Here is a 23,181-nt window from a genome sequence, read left to right as displayed (position 1 = left end):
ATGGTCACAAACTCATCCAACACTTCGCTTGAGGTCAAAGTGTGGAAGTCCGGCCTTTGACGAATGACGGAGGACATGGCCTTGTGGTAGGGCATCATTGCCTCGAGGAATTTGCGCTTGATCCAATTGTCATCCGTGTCCTTTCTCCCGTGACCTCGGAGTGAGACCGCGAGTTTGGTTACTCTCCGATAAAGCTCACGAGGTTCTTCATCTTCTTTCATTGCAAACTCATCGGCCTCATCTTGCACCATTTCATAGTTGGAGTGTTGAATGCTTGCGCTTCCCCGATAGAGAGAGACAACACAAAGCCATGCGTCTTTGGCCAAGGCGAAGGGCCGAAGATGAGGTAGATCTTCGGGTGGAATTGCATCTTGAATGATGAAGAGAGCATTTTCATTGAATTGATTATCCGCGGCTTCTTGAGGAGTGAAGTTGCTTGGATCATGCGGATAGAAACCTTCTTCAATGATTCTCCAAATATTAGTGTTCACATGATTTAAATGACGTTTAAAGCGGTAAACCCAAGAATCAAAGTCCTCATTTTTCACAATCTTAGGGGGAGGACCGGCATGATTCAAATGAGTGGAAGGAACCGGTCCACCATAAACAAGTGGTGGTTCCACATGAGCAAAGATGTCGGTGCCATTCTTACCACTAGAAGAAGGAGCCTTTTCACTACTAGCTTCCCCCTTATCGGAGGTAGCATCCGTCACCTTGTCGTGGGGTTACCCACTTTCAACTGTGCGGTGGATAGTTTAAGCCCTTTAAGGAATTTAGTAAACATGCTTTCAACCTCGTTCGTCATGGAGGTTTTCAAATGTCTCCAAGGCCACATTGAACTCCTCACGTGAGACCGAGGTTCCCCCATCGCCCGTAGACGAGATCGGATTCACACCGGAGTGTTCCTCCACACCGTCTACGGTATCAACCATACTCTTCGGACGATAAAGTCCTTAATAAAGAGACGAGGCTCTGATACCAATTGAAAGGATCAATATGGTTGACTAGAGGGGGAATGAAAAGGCAACTAACAATTTTTAGCTTTTCTTTAACAATTTAAACTTTGCATCAAAGTAGGTTGTCTAGATATGCAACTAGGTGAGCAACCTATATGATGCAACAAGGATAGGAACACAAGCAAGCAAGAGATATAACACAAATAAGCTTGCACAAGTAAAGGCACGAGATAACCAAGAGTGAAGCCGGTGGAGATGAGAATGTGTTACCGAAGTTCCTTCCCTTTGAGGGGAAGTACGTCTCTGTTGGAGCGGTGTGGAGGCACGATGCTCCCCAAGAAGCCACTAGGGCCACCGTATTCTCCTCACGCCCTCACACAATGCGAGATGCCGTGATTCCATTATTGGTGCCCTTGGAGGTGGCGACCGAACCTTTACAAACAAGGTTGGGGCAATTTTCACAACTCAATTGGAGGCTCCCAACGACACCACGAAGCTTGAGTATTCTATAGTCTCACCTAAATAGCTTGGCGTAATCATGGTCATAGCTGTTTCCTGTGTGAAATTGTTATCCGCTCACAATTCCACAAAACATAGAGCCGGAAATAAAATGTAACTGGGTGCAAGAGTGGATCGAGGCCTTCTCAACCACTCCCGAGCAAATCAACAAGTTTGATTGGCTAGGGAGTGAGATCGGGCGAAAATGGAGCTTAGAGCAACAATGGAGCTTAGGGTTGGAAGAGATAAGTCAACGGGAAAGAAGGGGACCCTTTTTATAGTGAGGGACAAAGATCCAACCGTTATCCACCTACCAGCCCGCGGCCAGCGGTACTACCGTGGGGCCGCGCGGTACTTCCGCTTGCTGCCAAGCGGTACTACCGCAAGGTCACGCGGTACAACCGTGCAGGCCCGCGGTACTACCGCTGCACCAGCAACAACTAGGGCAGACCTGAAGCACAAGTGCTGAGGGCGGTACTTCCGCGGGCGCGGTACTACCGCTCCCCCTTGCGGTACTACCGCAAGGCAGGAACCCCCTAGCCTGGGAAGAGTGTGGATAAGGAAACATCCGTGCCTACTTCCGCTGAAAAACGGAAGAAGCAAAAACCCGACACAGTACTACCGCAGATGGACGGTACTACCGCCTGACAGCTAAGCATGATACTACCGCGAAAGGAATGCGGTACTACCGTGGTAGGCGCGGATGTAAAAAATTACATCCGCCCCTACTACCGTGGGGGAGCGGTACTAGCCTGGTGGGCCACGGTATTGTAGCTCCAGGGGAGCGGTACTACCGTGGGCACCTGCGGTACTACCGCTGGTGCCCACGGTAGTACCGCTCACCTGGGAGCAGTACTACCGCGAGCCAACACAGCAGCCAGAAACAAGGTGACGAGATAACAACGGAGGAAGCTCCAAGGTGCAAGGGAAAGGAGGGGACTAGAAAGAAACGTGTACGTGATGATTCCACCCAAACCTTTCCGACGCGGACCCCCTCTTAATAGTACGGCTTTCCTACGACTCAAATCCACAAAAAAACCCCGTAAAAAAGACGCCGTCTTCAACAGTTTTCGAGGGGCACCCAACCGTCTTGTGCCTAGCAATGAAACGTCCTGGATACTCAAAGCACACGATTAGTCCGCAAACGCATTGTCATCAATCACCAAAACACCTTAGGGATAAATATGCCCTTACATCTTCTTTTTTTTTTGCAAATAATCAAACATCAAATTTGGCTTGATACGCCCGCTTCAGATTTTTTTGTCCCCCTCTTTCTTTTACGAATTTCAGTATGCATTATTCCCTCCGATCTATGTTAGTTGTCGCTAATTTAGTACAACTTTGTACTAAAAGTCAGCGATAATTAATATGAATTGGAGGGGGCAGTATTTACATAAGAGCACGTGGAATTTATTCATCCTACGCGTCGGGGAATATTATGAGCACACACCGTTTCATCTACGAGGAGGAAGAAGGGTTGGCAGTGGCACACATAGCTAGGGTGCATTTCAACCGTGTAATTGAGCACCTCACCACCCGTGGGGAGGGTCACACGTAACACCACTTGTTTTCGGCCTGCCGGCAGCCGCCCCACTCGCTGGCTCAATTCAGGTCAGCCGCTGGGGAAAAAGCAATTCTGATTTGATGAGCACCTCTGCGTGTGCACTCGCAGCGAAATATGCAAAGCATTTCTCTCGTGCGTAAGTGCCCATCTGAAAGCATAAAAAGGCAGGACAGGCGACTTGTTGACACCGTCACCAGTTGCTTCGCCGCTGCTGCTGCTGGTGCTTGGCCACAAAGAGGACACAAAGGAGACATAGACAGTCATTCTACAACACCACCGGCCGCGTGCAGCCGGTGAAATGGTGAAGCAGCATGGCTCACTGCCAGCCACATGCAATGCAAGTCAGGAAAAAACCGCAAACCTAAGCGCGAAAACTGAGATCTGAATGGCCAAGGCGCCAGAACAGACTCGGGCAGACAGGATCTTAGGTCCCCATTTATGCCGAGAGCGATCCGGGTCGTATATAGCACAAATGCACAATACATACAGGTATGCTGAGATGCCTAGGGCAGTGACTACAACAGCGAGATATCGACAGACTCTGCTCAAGAGAAGCAGCTGTCCAAATTATTATGAACCCAATCCTCGGAATATATGCACATGCAGAATATATACTGCTATTATCATGTTTCAAAGAAAGGAATAGTAGTCAAGGGGGATGTGTATCCTTGTACTGCAAATGTGGGGCTACACAGCATCAACCCAGAGATCACCCACAGGTCAGGATAAACTGAGAAATGCATCCCGAGTTGAGCCACAAAACAGCGAGATTTTGTTACCGCTGTGGAAACTGAGCTCTGATCATCACTAATAATTCAGCCACATGTCAGTCAAGAAAGATCCTCTATCAAGTCTCAGCAAATATACCTTTGTACTGTAAACATGTAAGAATATCTTCTTATTTGCTCACACAGCATCACCCACAAGTACGGATGAAACTGAGAATTTCGTGCTGGAGCGAGCCAGGAGCAGCGAGATTCAGTATTACCGCTGCCGAAAACCGAGCCCTGGTCATCAGCAGGAATAACCAATGTGCGGGCACAGATTCAGGCAACAGAATCTTAAGTTCCCATTTATGCCGAGAGCGATCCAGGCCATACCTATGTAGTACGACACATACAAGTATGCTAAGATGCCTAGGACAATGATTACAACAGCGATATCGACAGACTCTGCTCATGAGTAGTAGCTGTCCACATTATTATGAACCCAATTCTCGGAATATACAGGGACAGAATATATACTACTATTAGCTTTGCCATGTTTCACAGAAAGGAATAGTCAAGGGGATCACCACCAATGTAGTGATGTAGCACCTGTATAGAAAGAAAGTACAGAGGGGAATTAACAGAGGAGGAAGAGGTAATTTTCCGCCTAAGGGAGACAGACAGACAGATAAGTGCGACTAATGTTCAGTGCCGAAAGAAAATTTCCGATTTTTGATCCATGGCATGATGATAGCTTTGCTGCTATGCTCCGGTGCCTCATGGCATGACACCGGATGACCTAGTAAGAGGCTAAAATGTTTTTTTTTCCTGTTCTATTATGATAAAACGAGATCATTGTCGCCAAGATGCGGGGGCCTCATGCAAACCTGAACTTCATGCTCCTCTGGCCCGACCCGGTGCTTCGGTACCATGATCTCCAGTCCAGTGCCGGTCTCGTCGTAATACGCTTCGATCTTGGCGTTCTCTGGGATCCTTGTGGCCAGAGGTATCTCCCTCACAAACTCGCCGGGAGGGCAGTGCTCAGGGGAAGGGTCGGTCAGCTTGAAGGTCCTGTCGTGCCTCTTGATGAAGGGCATGCGGGCGGTGCTCACACATGTTATCTTCACGACGCCATGCGTCAGCGTGTTCCTCCAGGTGACCTTCACGCTGTGTGGATCGGATAAGAGCATGCTCACCATTATCAGGTAGCCTTCATCATCCTCGTATATCGTCTTGGCAGCAGTAACAGGCCCACTTGCGTGCTTTGCCACGCCAGTGAAGTCATGCATCCATGACGGCTCACCGGTGTGTACTTCAACCTCTTGCTCCCTCTCCGAACAGGAATTATTGGCCATTGCACAATCCTCTTCTACGCCATGACCAAAGAAGTCCTTGCGGCGTTTGTGGCACTTTGGTGAAAGGTCCATCCCATCGTCTGATGACGGTGGTGTAGATAGATTCAGACCTGAACCATTCAGTGCCTTCTTGTGATTATTATTATGAGAGGTATGTGGGACGGTCTTTGACGCTGCTGGCTGTGGCCTATCAAGTTCAAAATCAGTGCTTGGAAGATTTCTCCATGACTCAAAGTCACTCGCTTCAGATGGTACTGAGAAATTAAGCTCCCTTCCTGTAAGCTCAGCCCACCTCTTCATGTCAGCCTCAGGAACTGCCGACAAGTTTGGTGAGTTCACAATCTCAATCCCATGAAGGCACTGTGGGTTGGACAGACCACGGTAGTGCTTTCGCTGCATGCGGTGTGACCTCGAAAAGCCCTTGTCCGCACTGAACGGAAAAGATGGCTCCCCGTGCTTGGAATGCCCATTCATGAAACTCCGGAGCTGCATCTTCCCAAGGGCATTGTCAGGCCGGTCCTTAAAAACCCACATGTACAGGTTCTCCATGTCATGCTGCACCAGGAAGACATCAAGGCGGAGATCGGACTTGTCAAAGCCGGTGATGCTCCCAGACGCGTCCCGCGTCACCTTCTCCTTTGCCTTCTCCACGAGTGCAGGCCTGAAGTAGTGATTGAAGAAGAACCAGGCTCCCCAAATGCTGTCCCCCCTCTTGGCGCACTTCCTCGCGCCGACGCCGACTGCGGCACTGCCGTTGCCGCTCGACTTTGGAAGGGTCAGCGCAACCTCAGACTCATGGGTGTGCGTGCCAAGGCCGACATCGAAAATGTCGAACGTGTCAAGGCTCCACAATGCAGGCGGCGGGGAGGGGTCTGCTGACAGCGGGACGTTGATGTCCGGCGGGCCTTGACGCACAGACTCGTGCCGCGGAATGATGAAGAGTTCCCTGTCAGCACTGGCGCCAACCCCGTTGACGGCGCCGCCACCGCCGGATGACTCGGCTGAGGCCGGGTGCGACCCCGCCGGGTCCATGGAGAGGAGGGTGCAGGGATGGCTGTTGTTGTTCTCCATGGAGAGGGAGGTGAGGAGGGGCTCTCCTCCCATGGAGAGCTCCCTCCTCTCCTTGTCCTTGGTCCTGCCTATCCTTGCCTGCTCTTCTTCTCCTGCCTCCTGCTGCACCTCCTCCTACCACTGCCTCTCCTCCCCTGACGCCCCAATCATGGCACGGGTTTCTCACGGGGCTGCCCCATAAAAGGCGAGTCTTTCTGCCCACCAATCCACAGATCGAGATTTGCGACGAGGGTTCCTTCCTTGCTTGGAAACAAGTTCGAGATCTTCGAGCTGATGAGGCCAATCCGGCGCCGCAGACCTGCGAATTGATTGACGGGGAACAAAAGTTACTTCTCACAATCGTCAAATGAACGAACGCCATTAACAGCATGCGAATTAGTACTGAAATCTTGAGCCCTCTTTCTGTTCTAAGCAAAGCCGATTTCTCCGTAGATACCTACAGGTTCAACAAAATTTCACCCGGAGGAACCAATCTGCTCTCGAATCATGCCGGAGTAAACCTGGGGAATCCCACTAGCACCCCAAGAATCGCCGCCGAGAATGAAAAAGATGAGCCGGAGACCTTGCTCTGATCTGTTCTAACCTTGGGGAGGGGAGAAGGGAGCTCCCGCGAGGCCGCTGTTCCCGTGGAGGAGGCGCTCTCGCAAGGAAGGTGCGCGGGTCGACGGGTCCGCGGCCTGAGCCCTCGCCGGAGACGCGGGGGTGGGGCGGAAGAGGGGAAGAGGAGGGGAAGAGAGAGGAGAGGGAGAGGGGCGGGCCAGCCAAAGAAGAAGAGGGGTGGGGTGGTCGGTCGAGGCGTGGCGTCAGCGGGTTCGGGTCTCGTCTCGTTGCGGCCTTGCGGGTCGCAGCCTGCAACCGCGTTTTCCCCGTTTATACTTTTTTTTCTTGGTATGTAATATAAACTCGATTGAATTTTACATAAATTTCTCAAAATCTGTTCGAATTTTTTGGAGCCTGTTTCTTTGGGTGATTTCTACCGTGTGAAATTTCTTGCATTGATATTTGTGTCGACACTACCTTAAAAAATGAGGGTGAACCCCTCGCTCGATAATCCGTGCGCAACTTGCAACGATGCATTTACATCGAAATGCCTCAGTTTCCCGCGGGGAATCAATAGCAAGGCTGACCGTCGCCGGTTAGCCTTGCCATTGATTCCTTCATCACGGGTGGCGCGTCGCGGACGGGCCGGCGCAGCGACGCCTTCCCTTCTGTCACGCGTTCACATGGCCTGGGGCTATATAAACAGAGACTTCCCTCGCCGCTGGCCACACCAGCCGCCGTCCCTCTCTTCCGCTGCCGAGCCCAAACCAGTCGCCATCCCTCCCTTCCGCCGTCGAGCTCTCCCCTTCCCTCCCCTTCCCCTTCTTTCTCCATGTCCGAACGCTTTCCCGACGACGCCGCGGCAGCCAATGGCTTCGACCGCCGCACGCTCCAGGAGTGCGAGTCGTGGCTTCTCTTCGAGGCGAACATCCCGGCGCCGCCGGACATGCGCGTTGGGCCGACGGGGTGGAAGATCAGCAACGGCGGTGTCCCCATCCCCCTGTGCCCGACGTCGACGCGCGCCCCGGCCTCTTTGCCGCCGAGGTCGACCGCGTGCGGGCGTCCCTGTCGGAGGAGCAACGCGCCTTCCCCCAGTACGCCGCTGACAACCACGCCGCCTGGACTGACTATTTCCAGCGACGACAGGCGCATAGGCTGGCGTCCACGAACGGGGCGGCCGGGGCGGCGGTGGTCGGCGACACAAAGAGCAGTGACGGTCTCCGCGTCTGGTGGGGGGTCCCCGGCCGCACCCTGCACGAGGTGATCGCACACCTCGAGGGCGACAACAACCCGCCGCTGGCGTACCCTGCCGCGGTGGCCGTGCCGGCCCCTCGACGGAGCGCCGGGCCATGGGTGCCCAGAAGGTTCGCCTCCTCCTCCTCCCGCTCCTCCTCCCACTTTTCCGGCTCGCCGGCGCTCTTCGGCGTCAAGGCAGAGCCCGCCGCGGAGACGCCGCTCGGCTGGCGCACACGCAGCGCCGACATCGTCATCAACGAGGGCGGCCGGCGTGCCACCTCCTCGGCTCCTCCGCGTTTCGTCAAGCCGAAGACAGAGCCAGGGCTCGCCGCCGTCAAGCCGGAGCCGGGGCTCCCCGTCGTGAAGACGGAGCCCGTCAAGCAGGAGGCGCTCGACGACGAAGCGGCCCTCAAATGGGCGCGCGACGACTGGGTGCAGACAGAGAGGGAACGTCAGCGCGCCGCCTTTGCGCGGTTCGAAGCTCGTCACCGTGGCTGGGACGAGGGAGGCATCGTCGTCCTCGACGACCGCGACGACGACGACGACGCGCCGCCACCGCCTGTCCGCCATGGAGACGCCGGGCAGGGGTCCAGCAGGGGCGGCCGCGCCATCAAGAAAGAGAAGGCCGCCGCCGACGACGAGGACGTCGGCGACATCGCCGCGCTGATCGAGTTCTTCGCCCCATAGAATATTTTATAAAAAATAATTTATGTAAAACGCCGAACATGAATATCAAGTTTGCCGAATTTTAGCCGAACTATACCGAATTCAGTTTTTAAAAATAAAAAAAAACGCGTCTGGGGCGACCCTGGGGCGAGTGGCTGGGAACCCACTCGGCCGATTTTTGCACCGTCTCACCCCGAGGGGGCGCGTAAAATCGCCGCTTGGGGGGCCAACTGCTGGAGATATTCTAAGTACCACTTGTTTCTGAGAGGCCAAAGTGGTCGCAATTGTTTAGGGAAGATACTCTGGCTCAAGTGGTAAAACAAATGATTTATAGACTTGATAAGCAAGATTGAGCTGGATGCATGCACACGTTGTTGACCTATGTTTGAGTGTATGGTCAAGCAGATAAAATGTGCATAAACCGAAAATACATAGGAGCACTCGGGGCACACCCTCCTATATTCAAAAATAAGTTAATAATTTAAAAAAGGTAAAAGAAAAAACCTCGACACATTTTATGGAATCAAGCATGACCAAGTATTGCACTTGTATAAAAAAGATTAAACATGAAATGCCTTTGATTGTATCCAGGGTCAAAGATTTGCCAAAAAACGCTAGATACAAGTACTATTCATACTATATTGTCGTCATAATTTTTTTTCTCTAAAGTCAATGAGAATCATTCCTTGGCCAAACTTTTTATACGAGTATAATCCCAGTCATATTTGTTTCCAAAAACGTTGTACACTCTTTTTTTATCAAACATGCAAATGTAAAAGAGAAAAAAATGTTGCACCAAGGGAAAAGGGAAAAGAAAACAACTCACAAGCCAACATGTCACACTTGTGGCTGTTAGGATGATCCAACAACATGTCACACTTCCATTTCATCGCTCATTTCTATTCAGATGAAAACGACACTCCTATACTTTTTTAGACAGAAAGGGAAATGCAAAAACACAGTACAGTAAAACACTAACATACAAAATTAACACTATTTCATTTTTGTGAAGTTGTTACAATGTACCATTTATTGCTGAAAAGGATTGAGAATAATTCAAACCGGAGATTACAAGTACGAGATACCAAGCAAGTTTGAAGCTAGTGATCAATGAATGACACAAAACACGATTCAAGATTTAAAGAGTACTCCCTCTGTAAACTAATATAAAATTGTTTAGATCACTAAAGTAGTTATCTAAACGATCTTATATTAGTTTACAGAGAGAGTATATTCTAGCATTCTACATTCCATCTGTCTCAACATGATTGGTCAAGAAGCAATTGCAGTATCATGCCGTTTTTGCCGCCGACAAGACCTTCTTCCGCTTAGCCACCATATAACGGAACAAGTATGGAAATCCTGCAAATGCAACCAGATAAAACAAGAGTTATCTTGTTAAATTCCACCCTTTTTAATAAAACATTAACACCATTATGTGCATAATATAGGTGGTACATCTAGGCACTACTATGCACAAAGACACATAATTCAACATCCTTATAACTTCAGCTACGTCTATGAGATTCACCCTCTAAACAATTAAATGGGGGACACTGCGATTTTGGCTTAGGGTTCAATTGCATATTCAAAATTCAAAAGACGTGGAAGGCTCTCATGGGGAGACCCATTGCACTTCACTCTCTTGGTAATTCTACATTGAAATATCCTCATGCAAAAGGGCATGTCTAACACAAGCAAAGTGATCTATTTACATGCATCATGTGGAGTGTCTAGACGTGTCAAAATAGAAGAATTTTCATTGGCAGAGGCTAACCTACACCAAAGTAACCTTTGGCACAACAACCAAGAGTGTAACACAGGTTGACAAAGTTGTTACCAGCTGTATGATAGGGGGTTTAAGAATGCTTCCCACGAAAAAATGGTCCCTTGTTTATAGTTATTCCATATTGTATTCTTCTTAATGGAAATGGACCACTATTGATGGTTGCTAAAAAGAAGATAACTTTGGTTGCAAAATGAAGGATAATATCGAGAAGGAGTATTGTACCTGGTATGATTAGAGCTGTGACAAGAGTCAATTCATAGTGGTAGTTGAAGGAGAAATTCCATTTATTAGGCATCATAAAATATTTCCTTGATGTCTGAGGCAAACCTCCAAATATCAGAGCATGTAACAAACAAGACTATTCATCTGAACAACATGGAGCCCTTTCCATCTTTACTTATTAATTTAGGTTACCTTCATAAAAGGCATGGCAACTAAGATCAGGCCAACCTCGCTTACGATGCCGGTAGGATAGAACACCAGAAAGGTGCTATACCTGCAAACAAATAGGCGCACAAACTATAAAGCTAGAGGCCCTAAGAACAATTTATTGAAAATATACTAGATTTGTTTAGAAGTTTGTGTTAAACCATATTTTCCTCTTTTGTCATAACTAGTACCTACCTAAGCTATAGGAGTATGGAAGGTGCAAATTTGAAATATGACTAGTACCTACCTAAGCCATAGGAGCCAGTAAGGTGCAACCCCAAATGTCTCCTTCATACCAAAGAAAAAATATCGGATGACCTGGAGGCAACCAACATGATTTCTATAACATTATATTTAAAGTGAAGAATATTGCAAATCCTGGTTTTGTTAAGATCAACAAGGGAGCTTATGTTTACATTGAAGAACTTCAAGAATTACTATCAATTTAGATCTCATACTTAATACACCCTTATATATATAACTCATGGTGTCTTGGCCACATGTGTACCTCAGTGATAGACCAACTTATGATCAATGAAGTTAAAAGAATATGAGACTGCGCCTGCAAGACGGTTAAATGTGCAAAGTGACCATTAAATCACTACCGTTGAGAAACTAAACTAAATTTGTGTTACTAATTATATAAAAAGATCAAAGTCTTGGTAACTATGGACGAGAGGTAGATGATACCTCATGAAAGCTCCACAAGATGCCCCATGTGATGTACAATCTTCCAGTGATTTGTGGGAGAGTTGTCGAGATCGGAGACCTCACAAACCCTATTAATAATTGGACATTCATCACAACAAACAATAAAGTTAGGTGAGAACACCATGCAAGTTCATGAGTTTGCCAGGAGTGCACTATGTATACTCAATTAAATAAACGGTAACTGCAAGAGCAAATGAAATGATACTACTCCCACCATTCTAAATTACTTAAGTTTTGAGTTTCTCTTAAGCCAAACTTCTTTAATTTTACCAGCTCTATAGAAATATATAACCCAACATCTACAATACCAACTTATTTTATTAGCAAAAACATTTTCATACTAATCGCTAAAGGGACGACATTTTCAGTATGATATTTGTACGACACTACTGATCAAGCCATCCGTAGGTCGGACCGGAGTGTAGCACAACGCTGGATTTCACATCATACTAGGGTTGGATCAACAATTGTCGAACGCGAAGTAGTTTCGAAATATGTTTGATGTCCCATTTTGAAGGACTTTTTAGACAATATCCGTTTACCAAAGAGCTTTTTTTTTGCGTAGACGTTTACCAAAGAGCTTGCACACACATACGGAAATCCCTTTTGGAGCTCGGGCTCCAGTGAGGCCTCTAAATTCAAATTTGAAATTTCATTGAAATTCATATTTTTATATTTCAAAAAATTCTGAATTTTTTAACAGATATACATGAAGGCATAACACACATGTGTGTAAATTTTCAGTTCAAAATACAATGAAATGAGGACCGTGCAAAAGGACAAATCTAGACATGATACTATTCATCCTCCTAGGCCATAGATTTGTCTTTTTTGTACAGGTCGCAACTCAAGGTATTTCATCATAAATTTTGGATGCCGAGAACGCCCACACGTGTGAGTGTTAAGGGGTCTGTCCACACATTTTGTATGGTGTTTAAGAGGATCAGCCCACACATCTACGTGTGGGCAAAATAAGTAATGCCCACATGCCTCTGTTTTTTTCCTTGTCGTCTTTCTCATATGCCTACGTGTGGGCAAAATAGATAACGCCCACACGCCCGTACGTCAGGCCTCCTACCTCATGGTCCCGCACGCATCGCGTGACAGTCACCATGCGCCTCGCAGTTGCCATGGTCCGGACCCTCTTCCATATTTGTTTAACTGCAGTTGTCATGTCGCTGAACTACAGTTGCCATGTCGGACAACTATAGTTGCCATCTCAGGTCAAGTGCCAGATGTCATTTTTGGACAACTGCAGTTGTTGCCATGTATAGTCTGGTTTACTATAATTGCCATGATTTGAGAACTTTAGGGGGTGCCACCTACTAACACTAGGCAGTTGCCATGTATGGTCCGGTTTACTGTAGTTGCCATGATTTGAAAACTTTAGGAGTTGCCACCTATTAACACTAGGCAGTTGCCGTGTAGCGCTACAAAAAGACATGGCAAAATAATATGTTCGGGTAAAGAGAGAGTTTCCATATGCTTACAAGCACACTAGGGCAGTTGCCATGTACCCTGCAAAACACATGGCAACTGACATGTTCGTGTAAAAGAGAGAGTTGCCATCTGCTTACAAGCACACTAGGGCAGTTGCCATGTACCCTGCAAAATACATGGCAACTGGCAACTTTAGGTGTGGGAGAGGAGACGGACGTGTGGGCGAACTGATAAATGCCGACACACCAACCCCTGTGCGTGAATGAAAACTAACGTGTGGGCGAACTGCTAAATGCCCACACACCAGTCCCTCTGTGTGGTGAAAATGGACGTGTGGACAACCGGATGAATGCACACACACCAGCCCATTCCTACGTGGCACCACAAACATGCCAAGATTCGTGCAACCATAAACAAACGTGGATCCACATGTGTGGGCGAGATGCAAACGCCCACACGTGTGGGCGTTAATGTTTCCGTAAATTTTTATACACATGTTAGTTACATCTTTACATACACACATTTTTTTCAAATTTTTTTGAACCATAAAAGTTTGAATTTGAATTTATAAAAAATAAAGGCCTCCATGATGCTCGGCCACCAAAACGCCTTTCTCCACACACACATACTCCTACATACTTACATTGCACTTGTCCAGATTGACCGATGTTGAGAATATATAACGTGAAAGGCTAGAGAAAGAAGAAACTAGTTACCTAGAATCGAATGCAGAATCTGGGCCACCAGCAACAGAGCGTACCATCGGAATCAAGACGTTCAGTTAGTAACTTGATAATTAAGAAATTATTAAGAAATGAGCTGCTGAGACGAGAGGGACCTCCATGAAGGCTGCGGTCTGCGCGAACTGCAGCGGCCGCTCGACGGCGGCGTAGACGGCCTCGTGGCCGCTCTCCAGCAGCGCCGAGGCCGCGTAGCACATCACCTGCGCCCTGCAAACCAGAGAGATCTTCACGGTCAACGGAGCAAGAAACCAGAGATAGCCACTCCATCATGCACCCATGGCCGTTGCGCTACTTAATTACCATCCGAAGAAGACGACCCAGTTGTAGGCGGAGAGGTAGAGCCGCCGGAGCGCCGTCGCGGACGCGGCGGTCGCCATTAACTGCGGAGAGAGCTGCTGCGGTCGAACTGCTAGCTAGCTTCTCAACTGGGGATTGGTGTCGTTATAATTGCACTGCTTCTCAACTTTGGTTTGGCGTTGATTTAATCGATCGGGCGGACGGAGGCGGTTGGGGAGTAACACGGTTGAGGAACGGTCAGATTGCAACTTGCAACGACCGACTTCCCGCCAACTCCATGCATGCATGCATCCATGTGATCCACGTGGTTCGTCGCACCCTGCATGCATGCATATGTATTCTCAAGCTAATACTACTTCCTCTCTTCCTAAATATTTGTCTTTCTAAATATTTCAACAAGTAACTACATACGAAGCAAAATGAATAAATCTACACTCTAAAATATGTCTATATACATTCATACGTGGTGTTTCATTTAAAATCTCTAGAAAGATAAATATTTAGAAACGGAGGAAGTATATCGAAAATCAAATAAAACGTGCATGCAAACATATAGCTGAAACATCACGCATGCATGTGTGGTAAGTGGTAACCGATGTGATTCAACGCGGATCATGCTTTTGCTGAGTTTGCTGTGTGGGCCTTTCTGCCGTGCCATGCTTTTGCAGGCCTTGTTCTTTGCTGCTTTAGACGACTGCATGCTTGCGCACTATCCGTGTATGGCGTGTGGGCCAGTTGGTGTGTTGTGCGGCGGTCGCAACGGGTATGAGCAACAATGAGATAACTGATCGACTGTTGCAGGTCGGGTGAGGGAGTCCTGAATTATAGGGTGTTCGGATGGCCGGACTATACCTTCAGCCGGACTCCAGGACTATGAAGATACAAGATTGAAGACTCCGTCCCGTGTCCGGATGGGACTTTCCTTGGCGTGGAAGGCAAGCTTGGCGATGCGAATATTCAAGATCTCCTACCATTGTAACCGACTTTGTGTAACCCTAACCCTCTCCAGTGTCTATATAAACCGGAGGATTTTAGTCCGTACGACAACTTCATCATACAACAATCATACCATAGGCTAGCTTTTAGGGTTTAGCCTCCTTAATCTCGTGGTAGATCTACTCTTGTACTACCCATATCATCAATATTAATCAAGCAGGACGTAGGATTTTACCTCCATCAAGAGGGCCCGAACCTGGGTAAAACATTGTGTCCCTTGTCTCCTGTTACCATCCGGCCTAGACGCACAGTTCGGGACCCCCTACCCGAGATCCGCCGGTTTTGACACCGACATTGGTGTTTTCATTGAGAGTTCCTCTATGTCGTCGCAATCAGGAAGGATGCCTCTTCCCGTCTTTAAAGACGGCGCCGTTACTAAGGGAGCCTTGGCTGTCGGCCAAACTCTCCGGCTAGGCGGTTTTCTCATGACCGCTTGTTCGGCCGTTGCGCCGACGGTGACCTCTCGGGTCATCAAAAGCAATCTTCACGTCAGCTCGGAACTCGTCGAGCAGTTAGATCCAATGGGGCTCTCTTCCGTAAACAAGCTCTTGGATCGCATCGCCGCCTTGGGGTCACTACGGATTATGACCAGGTTGGGCTTAAACCCGATCGAATAGAAATTAATTCTCCCCAAGTCACCCATCACGTTGCCGTAATAGAGGCACAGTGCGGCGACTCTTCATCTATCTTAAGGACTAGCTACGTCCGGATTCCAGATCCCTCCAAGCCGGATACCCGCGGAGGGGAGGATGTAACTCAAGACCTGAACTTAGAATCAGGCAACGGGCTAGATTCACTGGACAACATCCAAGAATCCAAACCTTAGAGTTCGGAAATTTCTTGGCCTCTGAGTCTTAGATTGGGTGAAGTTCCGGATTTAATTCCACCCACCCGCCCGAACATAAGCGATCTATCCCAAATCAGACAAAAGCCCGAAGAAATAGTACATCATTACTGGGCAAGGTTCCTCCTGGTTATGAACAGGATAAAGGACTGCCGCGAGGAAAACGCAATCTCAATCTTCTGCAATAATTGCACGGATAAGGGAATCCTCAACGCCACAGGTCGTCGTGGTCTTACACGCTTCGCTGACTTGGCGTCCATAGTACAAAATTACTGTGCGATGGAAAGCGCCCGGAAAACCGAAACTGAATTTTGGGACAATCCGGCCCTGAATAGAAACCTCGTCCGAAATAAAAGGGTGCATCATCATCAGACACCCGGGTTAAAAACCGAAAAACCAAAACCCTCTACAGGGCATGGAACCGTACTGGAGGGATGGCTTAATGGACCCTGTAAAATTCATAGTACAGAGGACGCCACACCAACTCATAGCCTTAGAGCATGTTGGATACTCCGGCAGGTGGCCAAAAGGGGCGAAGATCTCCTAATTCCGGAGGCCGCAGAAAGCCACCTCAGGGACTCCAGTACAGTCTTAACAGTCTTCGAGACTTTCGCATCAAATAAAATGCGAAAAAGAACACTCCGCAGCTTCGCCGAAGTCTATCAAGTAGCAACAATAAACCCATGGAGTGACACGACTATTACCTTTAATGCCAGCGACGAACCTAAATTCCGAACAGCTCGAGCACCAGCCGCATTGGTACTCAGTCCTATAGTGGACGGCTTTTGCCTCACCAAGGTACTCATGGATGGAGGCAGCGGATTGAACCTCATTTATGAGGAAACCCTTCAAAAAATGGAAATAGACTGGAACCGCATTGAGTGAAGCAACACAACCTTCAGAGGAATAATCCCCAGTCGGGAAGCACGTTGTACAGAAAAAATCACACTAGATGTGGTGTTCGGCACGCCGGATAATTATAGGTCCGAAGAGGTCACATTCCAAGTGGCCCCGTTCAACAGCGGATACCACGCTCTGCTGGGGCGGGAAGCGTTTACAATCTTCCAAGCAATACCCCATTACGGGTACATGAAGCTCAAGATGCCCGGGCCGAACGGAATCATCACTCTCGCTAGTGATCTGGACATAGCACTCCGCGCCGAAAACAAGACAGTCGCACTGGCCCTTGAGGCACTATCCGAAGCCCTAGCGGCTGAGGAACTGACTACGCTGCGCTCCACGGTAAACAGGGACGATGTGATACTCGACAAAAGATCCAAGTCCACCTCCTTTAAACCAGCGGATGAAATAGTCAAATTCCAGGTCCATCCAACGGACCCCAATAAAACAGCTTCCACCGCGGCACAATTAAACCCCGATGTAGACGCCGCACTGCGAGAATTCCTACGGGAAAATTGGGACATTTTTGCATGGCACCCTTCGGACATGCCAGGAATCCCACGCAGGCTGGCCGAACACAGCTTAAATATTCTAAAAGGATTCAAACCTGTCAAACAAGCCCTTCGGCGTTTTTCTGAACCCAAGAGACAGGCAATGGGAGAGGAGCTAGCCAAACTATTGGAGGCCGGATTCATCAGAGATATAAAACATCCGGACTGGCTAGCAAACTTGGTGATGGTACCAAAGAAGGACAAATCCTGGCGCCTGTGCGTTGACTTCAAAGACCTCAACAAGGCCTGCCCAAAGGATCCCTTCCCCCTCCCTCGCATCGATCAAATTATCGATGCCACTGCAGGACACGAATCGTTGTACTTCCTCGACGCATACTCCGGTTACCATCAAATCAAGATGGCCGAGTCAGACCAAGCTGCAACGGCATTCATCACCCCATACGGCCCATTCTGCTTCAACACAATGCCTTTCGGGCTCAAAAACACCGGCACAACATATCAGCGCATGATTCAGACATGTCTGGCAAACCAGATCGGCAAAATAGTAGAGGCATACGTGGATGATGTGGTCGTAAAAACAAGACATGTCGAATCTCTAGTAGACGACTTGAGGCTTACATTTGACAACCTCCGAGCATATGACATCAAGCTAAATCCGGAAAAATGCGTTTTCGGCGTTCCAGCCGGAAAGCTCTTGGGCTTCATTGTATCCGGTAGGGGAATCGAAGCAAATCCAGCCAAGATCCGAGCTTTGTCACAATTGGATATCCCAAAGGACCTCAAACAAATACAAAAATTAACCGGATGCGTGGCGGCTCTAAGCCGCTTTATCTCCCGGTTGGGAGAAAAGGCGCTACCCCTCTATCGCCTCCTTCGGCGCACCGAACACTTCGAGTGGACGGACGCCGCCACGGCCGGACTCGAGGAAATAAAAGCCGTATTGGCAACAAACCCCGTCCTGGCCGCGCCAAACATCGGCGAACCAATGCTATTGTACATTGCAGCAACCCATCAAGTTGTCAGTGCAGTACTCGTCGTCGAGCGGGAAACGGACGGACGCAAATTCCCCCTTCAAAAGCCGGTTTACTATGTGTCCACTGTCCTCACCCCATGCAAATCACGGTACCCACATTATCAAAAGATTGCATATGCGGTATTCATGGCATCCCGGAAGCTACGACACTACTTTCAAGAGTGTTCAATAACAGTAGCATCGGAAGTACCACTCAATGATATTATAAACAACCGTGACGCAACGGGCCGAATTGCAAAATGGGCCATCAAGCTCCTCCCGTTCGACATAACTTATAGGCCACAGCGAGCTATCAAGTCGCAAGTTTTGGCCGACTTCGTCGCAGAATGGACGGAGGCCGAACTCCCTAAAGAGTACGGCACATACTCAAACTGGATAATGCACTTCGACGGTTCCAAAATGTTGGCCGGACTAGGGGCCGGCGTCGTTTTGACGTCCCCCACAGGAGACACGGTTCAATATGTACTCTAGATTATGTACACGGACCCCAACAATGCAGCCGAATATGAGGCCCTTTTACATGGTCTCCGGATGGCAGTATCCATGGGCATTCAACGCCTAGAGGTGCGAGGGAATTCGAACCTCGCGATATCCCAAATAAATGGAGACTTCGATGCCAAGGATCCAAAAATGGCAGCTTACCGCAACGCCGTCCTCAAAATGTCAGCTCGGTTTGAAGGGCTCGAATTTCACCATATAGCCCGAGAAAACAATCAGGCGGCAGACGTCCTGGCACGCATCGGCGCAAAACGCGATGCGGTCCCCCCAACATCTTCCTGGAAAGGCTGTTCAACCCATCCGTAGTATGGGAAGGGGAACATGGCAATATCAGTCCGGACCCAACCGCACTGTCCGAGGCCGAACAATCTGACATAATCGGAGGCTCTGCCAATGAAATAACAACCTCAGCCCACGTACTAATGGCCGTTATCGCCCCGTGGACAGAACCATTCCTAGCCTACCTTACTAGGCAGGAACTCCCAGAGGACCAAAAGGAGGCACGCTGTATAGTGCGGCGATCTAAACCCTATAAAGTCCATGAGGGAGAACTTTACAAGAAAAGCACTACCGGAGTCCTTCAAAGGTGCATCTCCGAAGAGGAAGGGCGGAACCTGCTGGCTGAAATTCATGCTGGACTCGGTGGCCATCACGCCGCAGCCCGGTCCCTCGTAAGCAAGGCTTTCCGTACAGACTTTTATTGGCCGACGGCCCGGGCGGACGCTCAGGACTTGGTCCATAAATGCGTCGGTTGCCAGCTTTTTGCAAACCAAAGCCATATGCCACCCACCGCCCTCCAAACTATCCCCATCACTTGGCCTTTCGCGGTCTGGGGGCTTGACATGGTGGGACCCCTTAAAGGCGGAACTCACAAGAAAAAATACCTACTGGTCATGGTGGATAAGTTCACCAAATGGATAGAAGCCAAGCCTGTTAAGACGACCGAATCCGGACCTGTGATAGACTTTATATCTGGGGTCGTACACCGTTATGGCGCCCCCCACAGTATCATCACTGATAACGGCACGAACTTTACGGCCGATGAGGTAAAACTCTGGTGCAAAAACATGGGCATCAAGCTCGATTATGCTTCCGTCTATCACCCACAAACTAACGGTCAGGTCGAACGTGCAAATGGTCTCATCATGAGCGGCATCAAACCCAGATTAGTGCGGTCCCTCAAGGAATCTAACACGCACTGGGTAGAGGAGCTCGACTCCGTACTCTGGGGGCTGCGGACCACGCCGAACCGCACCACCGGATACACACCATTTTTTATGGTGTACGGCGCAGAGACAGTCTTGCCCTGCGACATAATTCATGACTCACCTCGAGTGCGCATGTACGAAGAAAGGGAGGCCGAGCTCGATCGGCAGGACAGTTTGGACGCCTTAGAGGAGGAGCGTGACGTGGCAAAAGCCCGTTCCGCATTCTATCAACAGCAGGCTCGAAGATATCAAAGCAGAGAAGTGTGGGCCAAAAGCTACAACGTTGGCGAATTAGTTCTACGGCTGCCCGACAAGAAAAAGGACAAGCTGAAGCCCAAGTGGGAAGGTCCCTTCATAATCGACCAAGTCCTGACTGGTGGAGCATACCGCCTGCGAGATGCGTCGGATAACCGACTCGAGCCGAACCCATGGAACGCAGCCCGTCTCTGAAGATTCTATGCCTAGCGCCGGACTCTGTGTTTGTCTCCTTCCTCTGTCCATTTTTTACATTTTCTGTCTTACATTTCTCTCCTTCCCCTCTTCTCTTTTATAGCCCTTAAAGGCTCCTCAAGTGAAGTGCTACTTGCGCTCATTAAACCTGGGGGCTTCTTTAACATAAGCTTATTTATACAGGCTTCACGCCCACCACATGTGTCAAACTTCCGCATGTACCTTTTCTTCACCATTATATGCATTGATATGACTTAAGTTTTGGCCAAGCTGGGTTGCCTGGCTCCTGTGCTTACCCCTACGTTCCCGATTGTTTGGCTAGGTGGTAAAGGGAGCACCTCTGCGATTGTTACTGCCGGATCAGCCGGATGTGTACCTCAGACTGGGAGAAGCCGAAAGCTAGCGTTCTTAAGGGAATATTCGGTCGGTGAACTAAAAGATGACCTTTTTTACTTATTTATGTATATGCCCCCAGATGATTTTCCTGCGTTTGCAGTCCGGACATGCACTTTAGGGCATGCCTCCCAGAGAAAGGAACCCCTAACGGAACTATTCTCTCTGGAAGATGTTTCTTACTAACCATGTAATATAACATAACTAGTTGGGCACTTGTCTGATAAAGCACTAATGACCCCTACGCCTGGTCTCCATGCATACCCCGGTTCTTACATAACCGGTAGGGTATTCGGACACACTCCGGACCGTCAGGTCCTGAGGTTGAAGCGAAAAGGTCGGCAACGACAAACGATCTACAATCTGGCTAGAAGGCATTACACATGTCAATTAAACATTACATAGTCACTCTGACTGATTGTATTCCTCTTCAATACCATCTAACAGGCTGTCTAATTTACAGTCCTGCTGGGAATACTTTGCGGCCAATTCTACTTGGCCGTACACTAAGCTTACAGGGATCTCCTTCCCGTCAGGCCCCACAGGTCCGACCTCGGCCATGTGGTTTGGGTCAAACTTCGTGTATCGCGTCTTCACCATGGCCCAGGCCTCCCTAGCGCCTTGTCGGCAGGCCGATATCTTCCATAACCGGAAGCGACGCCGAGCTCCCTTAAGCTTCTCCGAAAGCTCTCCAAGGCCCTCGGGCATGGAGTGGGAAGGCCATAAGGCTTGGGCAACGCCTCGCATCGCCTGCCGAACTCGCTCGTGCAGTTGCGAGAGCTCGGGAAGAAGGTCACCCGTAGAACCAGGCATCTCCTCTGCAGGACGAACTGTTAGCATACCTACAGACATTACTCTGTTAGTCGACTTCCTCGCCGAACTCTTTTCTTTCAAAGATTCGCTTAAGCACTTACTAAATATGCCGCGTCGAAGCCGCTGATTCTCCTTAGTAGAGTCCGAGAGCTGGCCACGAACATCTTTAAGTTCAACGTCCAGCTTGGTGTTGGCATCCTGAAGCTCATTCTTCTCCTGCCTCACCCTTGTCAACATACTCTCACCGGCCTTTAGCCGGCGTAAGAGTTGTTGCCTCTCCGGATCCAGTCCGGCGCCATCTGCAATATGATTTGGCAGATTCATACCCACGCCGCACTTCGCAAGATATTAATCTTTCGAAGTGTATCTTACCAGAGGGGGTCTCTTTAGGCTCCCCTGCCGCGGCTAGTGCGGCCTCCAGTTGGGCTTTGCACTCTTTCAGCTCCTGGGACAGTACGGTATTCTTCTCTGTAAGAACCTGCATAACAAATGATCCTTAAACCAGTTACTCTAACTGTTTCAAGTCTCGGGGGCTACTGGTATATACATATATATTTACCAAAATTTTCTTACCCGTATGTCTTTTACATATTGCTCCGTGGCTCTGGTTAAACCATTTTGAGCGGCACGGAGGTACGCATCTCCCGAATTGAAGGCATCTAATGCCTCTCGGGAGAAACAAGCGTCGTGAAGAACTGTCCGGCGATGCCTGTGGTTCATGGCACTCTCCACCTTGGAATTGGTGGCAGACAGCCTGTCCGCATCCTCTGTCGGAGGAGCGTCTGGTGCGCGCCTCGTGTTCGCTCCCGCTTCTGGGACAGGCGTTGGAGCCTGGCTGGTGGAGGTGCGGTTGGCAACCTCTCCGGATGTAGTCCGGCGAGGTCTCTTCGTCCTGAAGATAGCACGAACGTTAATATGCCATGAAGAAATAACACCAGGAAAAAAGAGGATGCGCTATACCTTTGCGCCGGCATCCCAGTCCGGACTACATTCCTTTTTGCCCCACGGGGCCCTGCGGCCCCTCGTTGGCTAGCCGCCGCAGGTTCGGCCTCCCGCCTTGGAAACCTCCCCTGCAAAACACGGTCGTTGTCAGGAAAACTGAAATGCGTGAGAATGGATTCCTTCTCAAAGGGATGAGACTCCGCTCTCTGTTACCTGGGAGGCCGGGATTAACCCTGGGTAATCAGCCGTAATGGCCACCAAGGTATTGTCCTTGCTTAACTGATGAAACACCCCGTCAATCAACTCCACCGATATATCCGGATCCTCTTCGGAGTCCGGATCGAGGGACTGTTCTGGATCCTCAGGTTGTGGGGGACGGCTGTTTATATCCTTTACTTCCTGACGCAGTTCCTGTGTTGAAATCGTTGGACTACATATTTAATCATGGGAATATAAAGCGGATGGGCAGGCACAATTGTTCACTTACCCAACTTGGGGGGTTGTACATACTAAATCCGCCCTGCAGGTTGACGCGGAGGAATTCCTCCTCTTCTCCCTTGTACAAAGAGGATAAGATCTTTACTAGAGCG

General features: G+C 49.2%; 2 protein-coding genes across 4 annotated transcripts; both read right to left on the bottom strand.

Moving 5' to 3' along the window:
- Positions 1–4,197: 4,197 nt before the first annotated feature.
- Positions 4,198–6,932, bottom strand: LOC125542661. 2 transcript variants are annotated; one of them, XM_048705792.1, is made up of 3 exons: positions 6,735–6,932; positions 4,613–6,449; positions 4,198–4,334 (listed from the first exon to the last, which is right to left on the bottom strand). In XM_048705792.1, the coding sequence occupies exons 2-3, from the start codon at positions 6,182–6,184 to the stop codon at positions 4,284–4,286; spliced, it is 1,623 nt and encodes a 540-aa protein (XP_048561749.1). In that variant the 5' UTR covers positions 6,185–6,449; positions 6,735–6,932; the 3' UTR covers positions 4,198–4,283. The 2 variants fall into 2 exon arrangements, with proteins under 2 accessions (XP_048561749.1, XP_048561748.1); XM_048705791.1 differs by having other exon boundaries at positions 4,198–6,449; positions 6,592–6,932.
- A 2,623-nt stretch (positions 6,933–9,555) lies between these two features.
- LOC125542660 (very-long-chain (3R)-3-hydroxyacyl-CoA dehydratase PASTICCINO 2A-like) lies at positions 9,556–14,149 on the bottom strand. Of its 2 annotated transcripts, XM_048705789.1 has the most exons (9): positions 14,006–14,149; positions 13,801–13,912; positions 13,679–13,697; positions 11,502–11,590; positions 11,320–11,373; positions 11,059–11,129; positions 10,797–10,878; positions 10,605–10,698; positions 9,556–9,955 (listed from the first exon to the last, which is right to left on the bottom strand). In XM_048705789.1, exons 1-9 carry the CDS (start codon positions 14,080–14,082, stop codon positions 9,885–9,887), a joined length of 669 nt encoding a protein of 222 aa, XP_048561746.1. In that variant the 5' UTR covers positions 14,083–14,149; the 3' UTR covers positions 9,556–9,884. The 2 variants fall into 2 exon arrangements, with proteins under 2 accessions (XP_048561746.1, XP_048561747.1); XM_048705790.1 differs by lacking the exon at positions 11,320–11,373.
- Between the last annotated feature and the right edge of the window lie 9,032 nt (positions 14,150–23,181).

This window comes from Triticum urartu, chromosome 3 (genome assembly GCF_003073215.2).
Source record: "Triticum urartu cultivar G1812 chromosome 3, Tu2.1, whole genome shotgun sequence".
Lineage (NCBI taxonomy): Eukaryota > Viridiplantae > Streptophyta > Magnoliopsida > Poales > Poaceae > Triticum > Triticum urartu.
The sequence above is the reverse complement of the archived record's forward strand: the minus strand, read 5'-3'. Positions and strand labels throughout refer to the sequence as shown.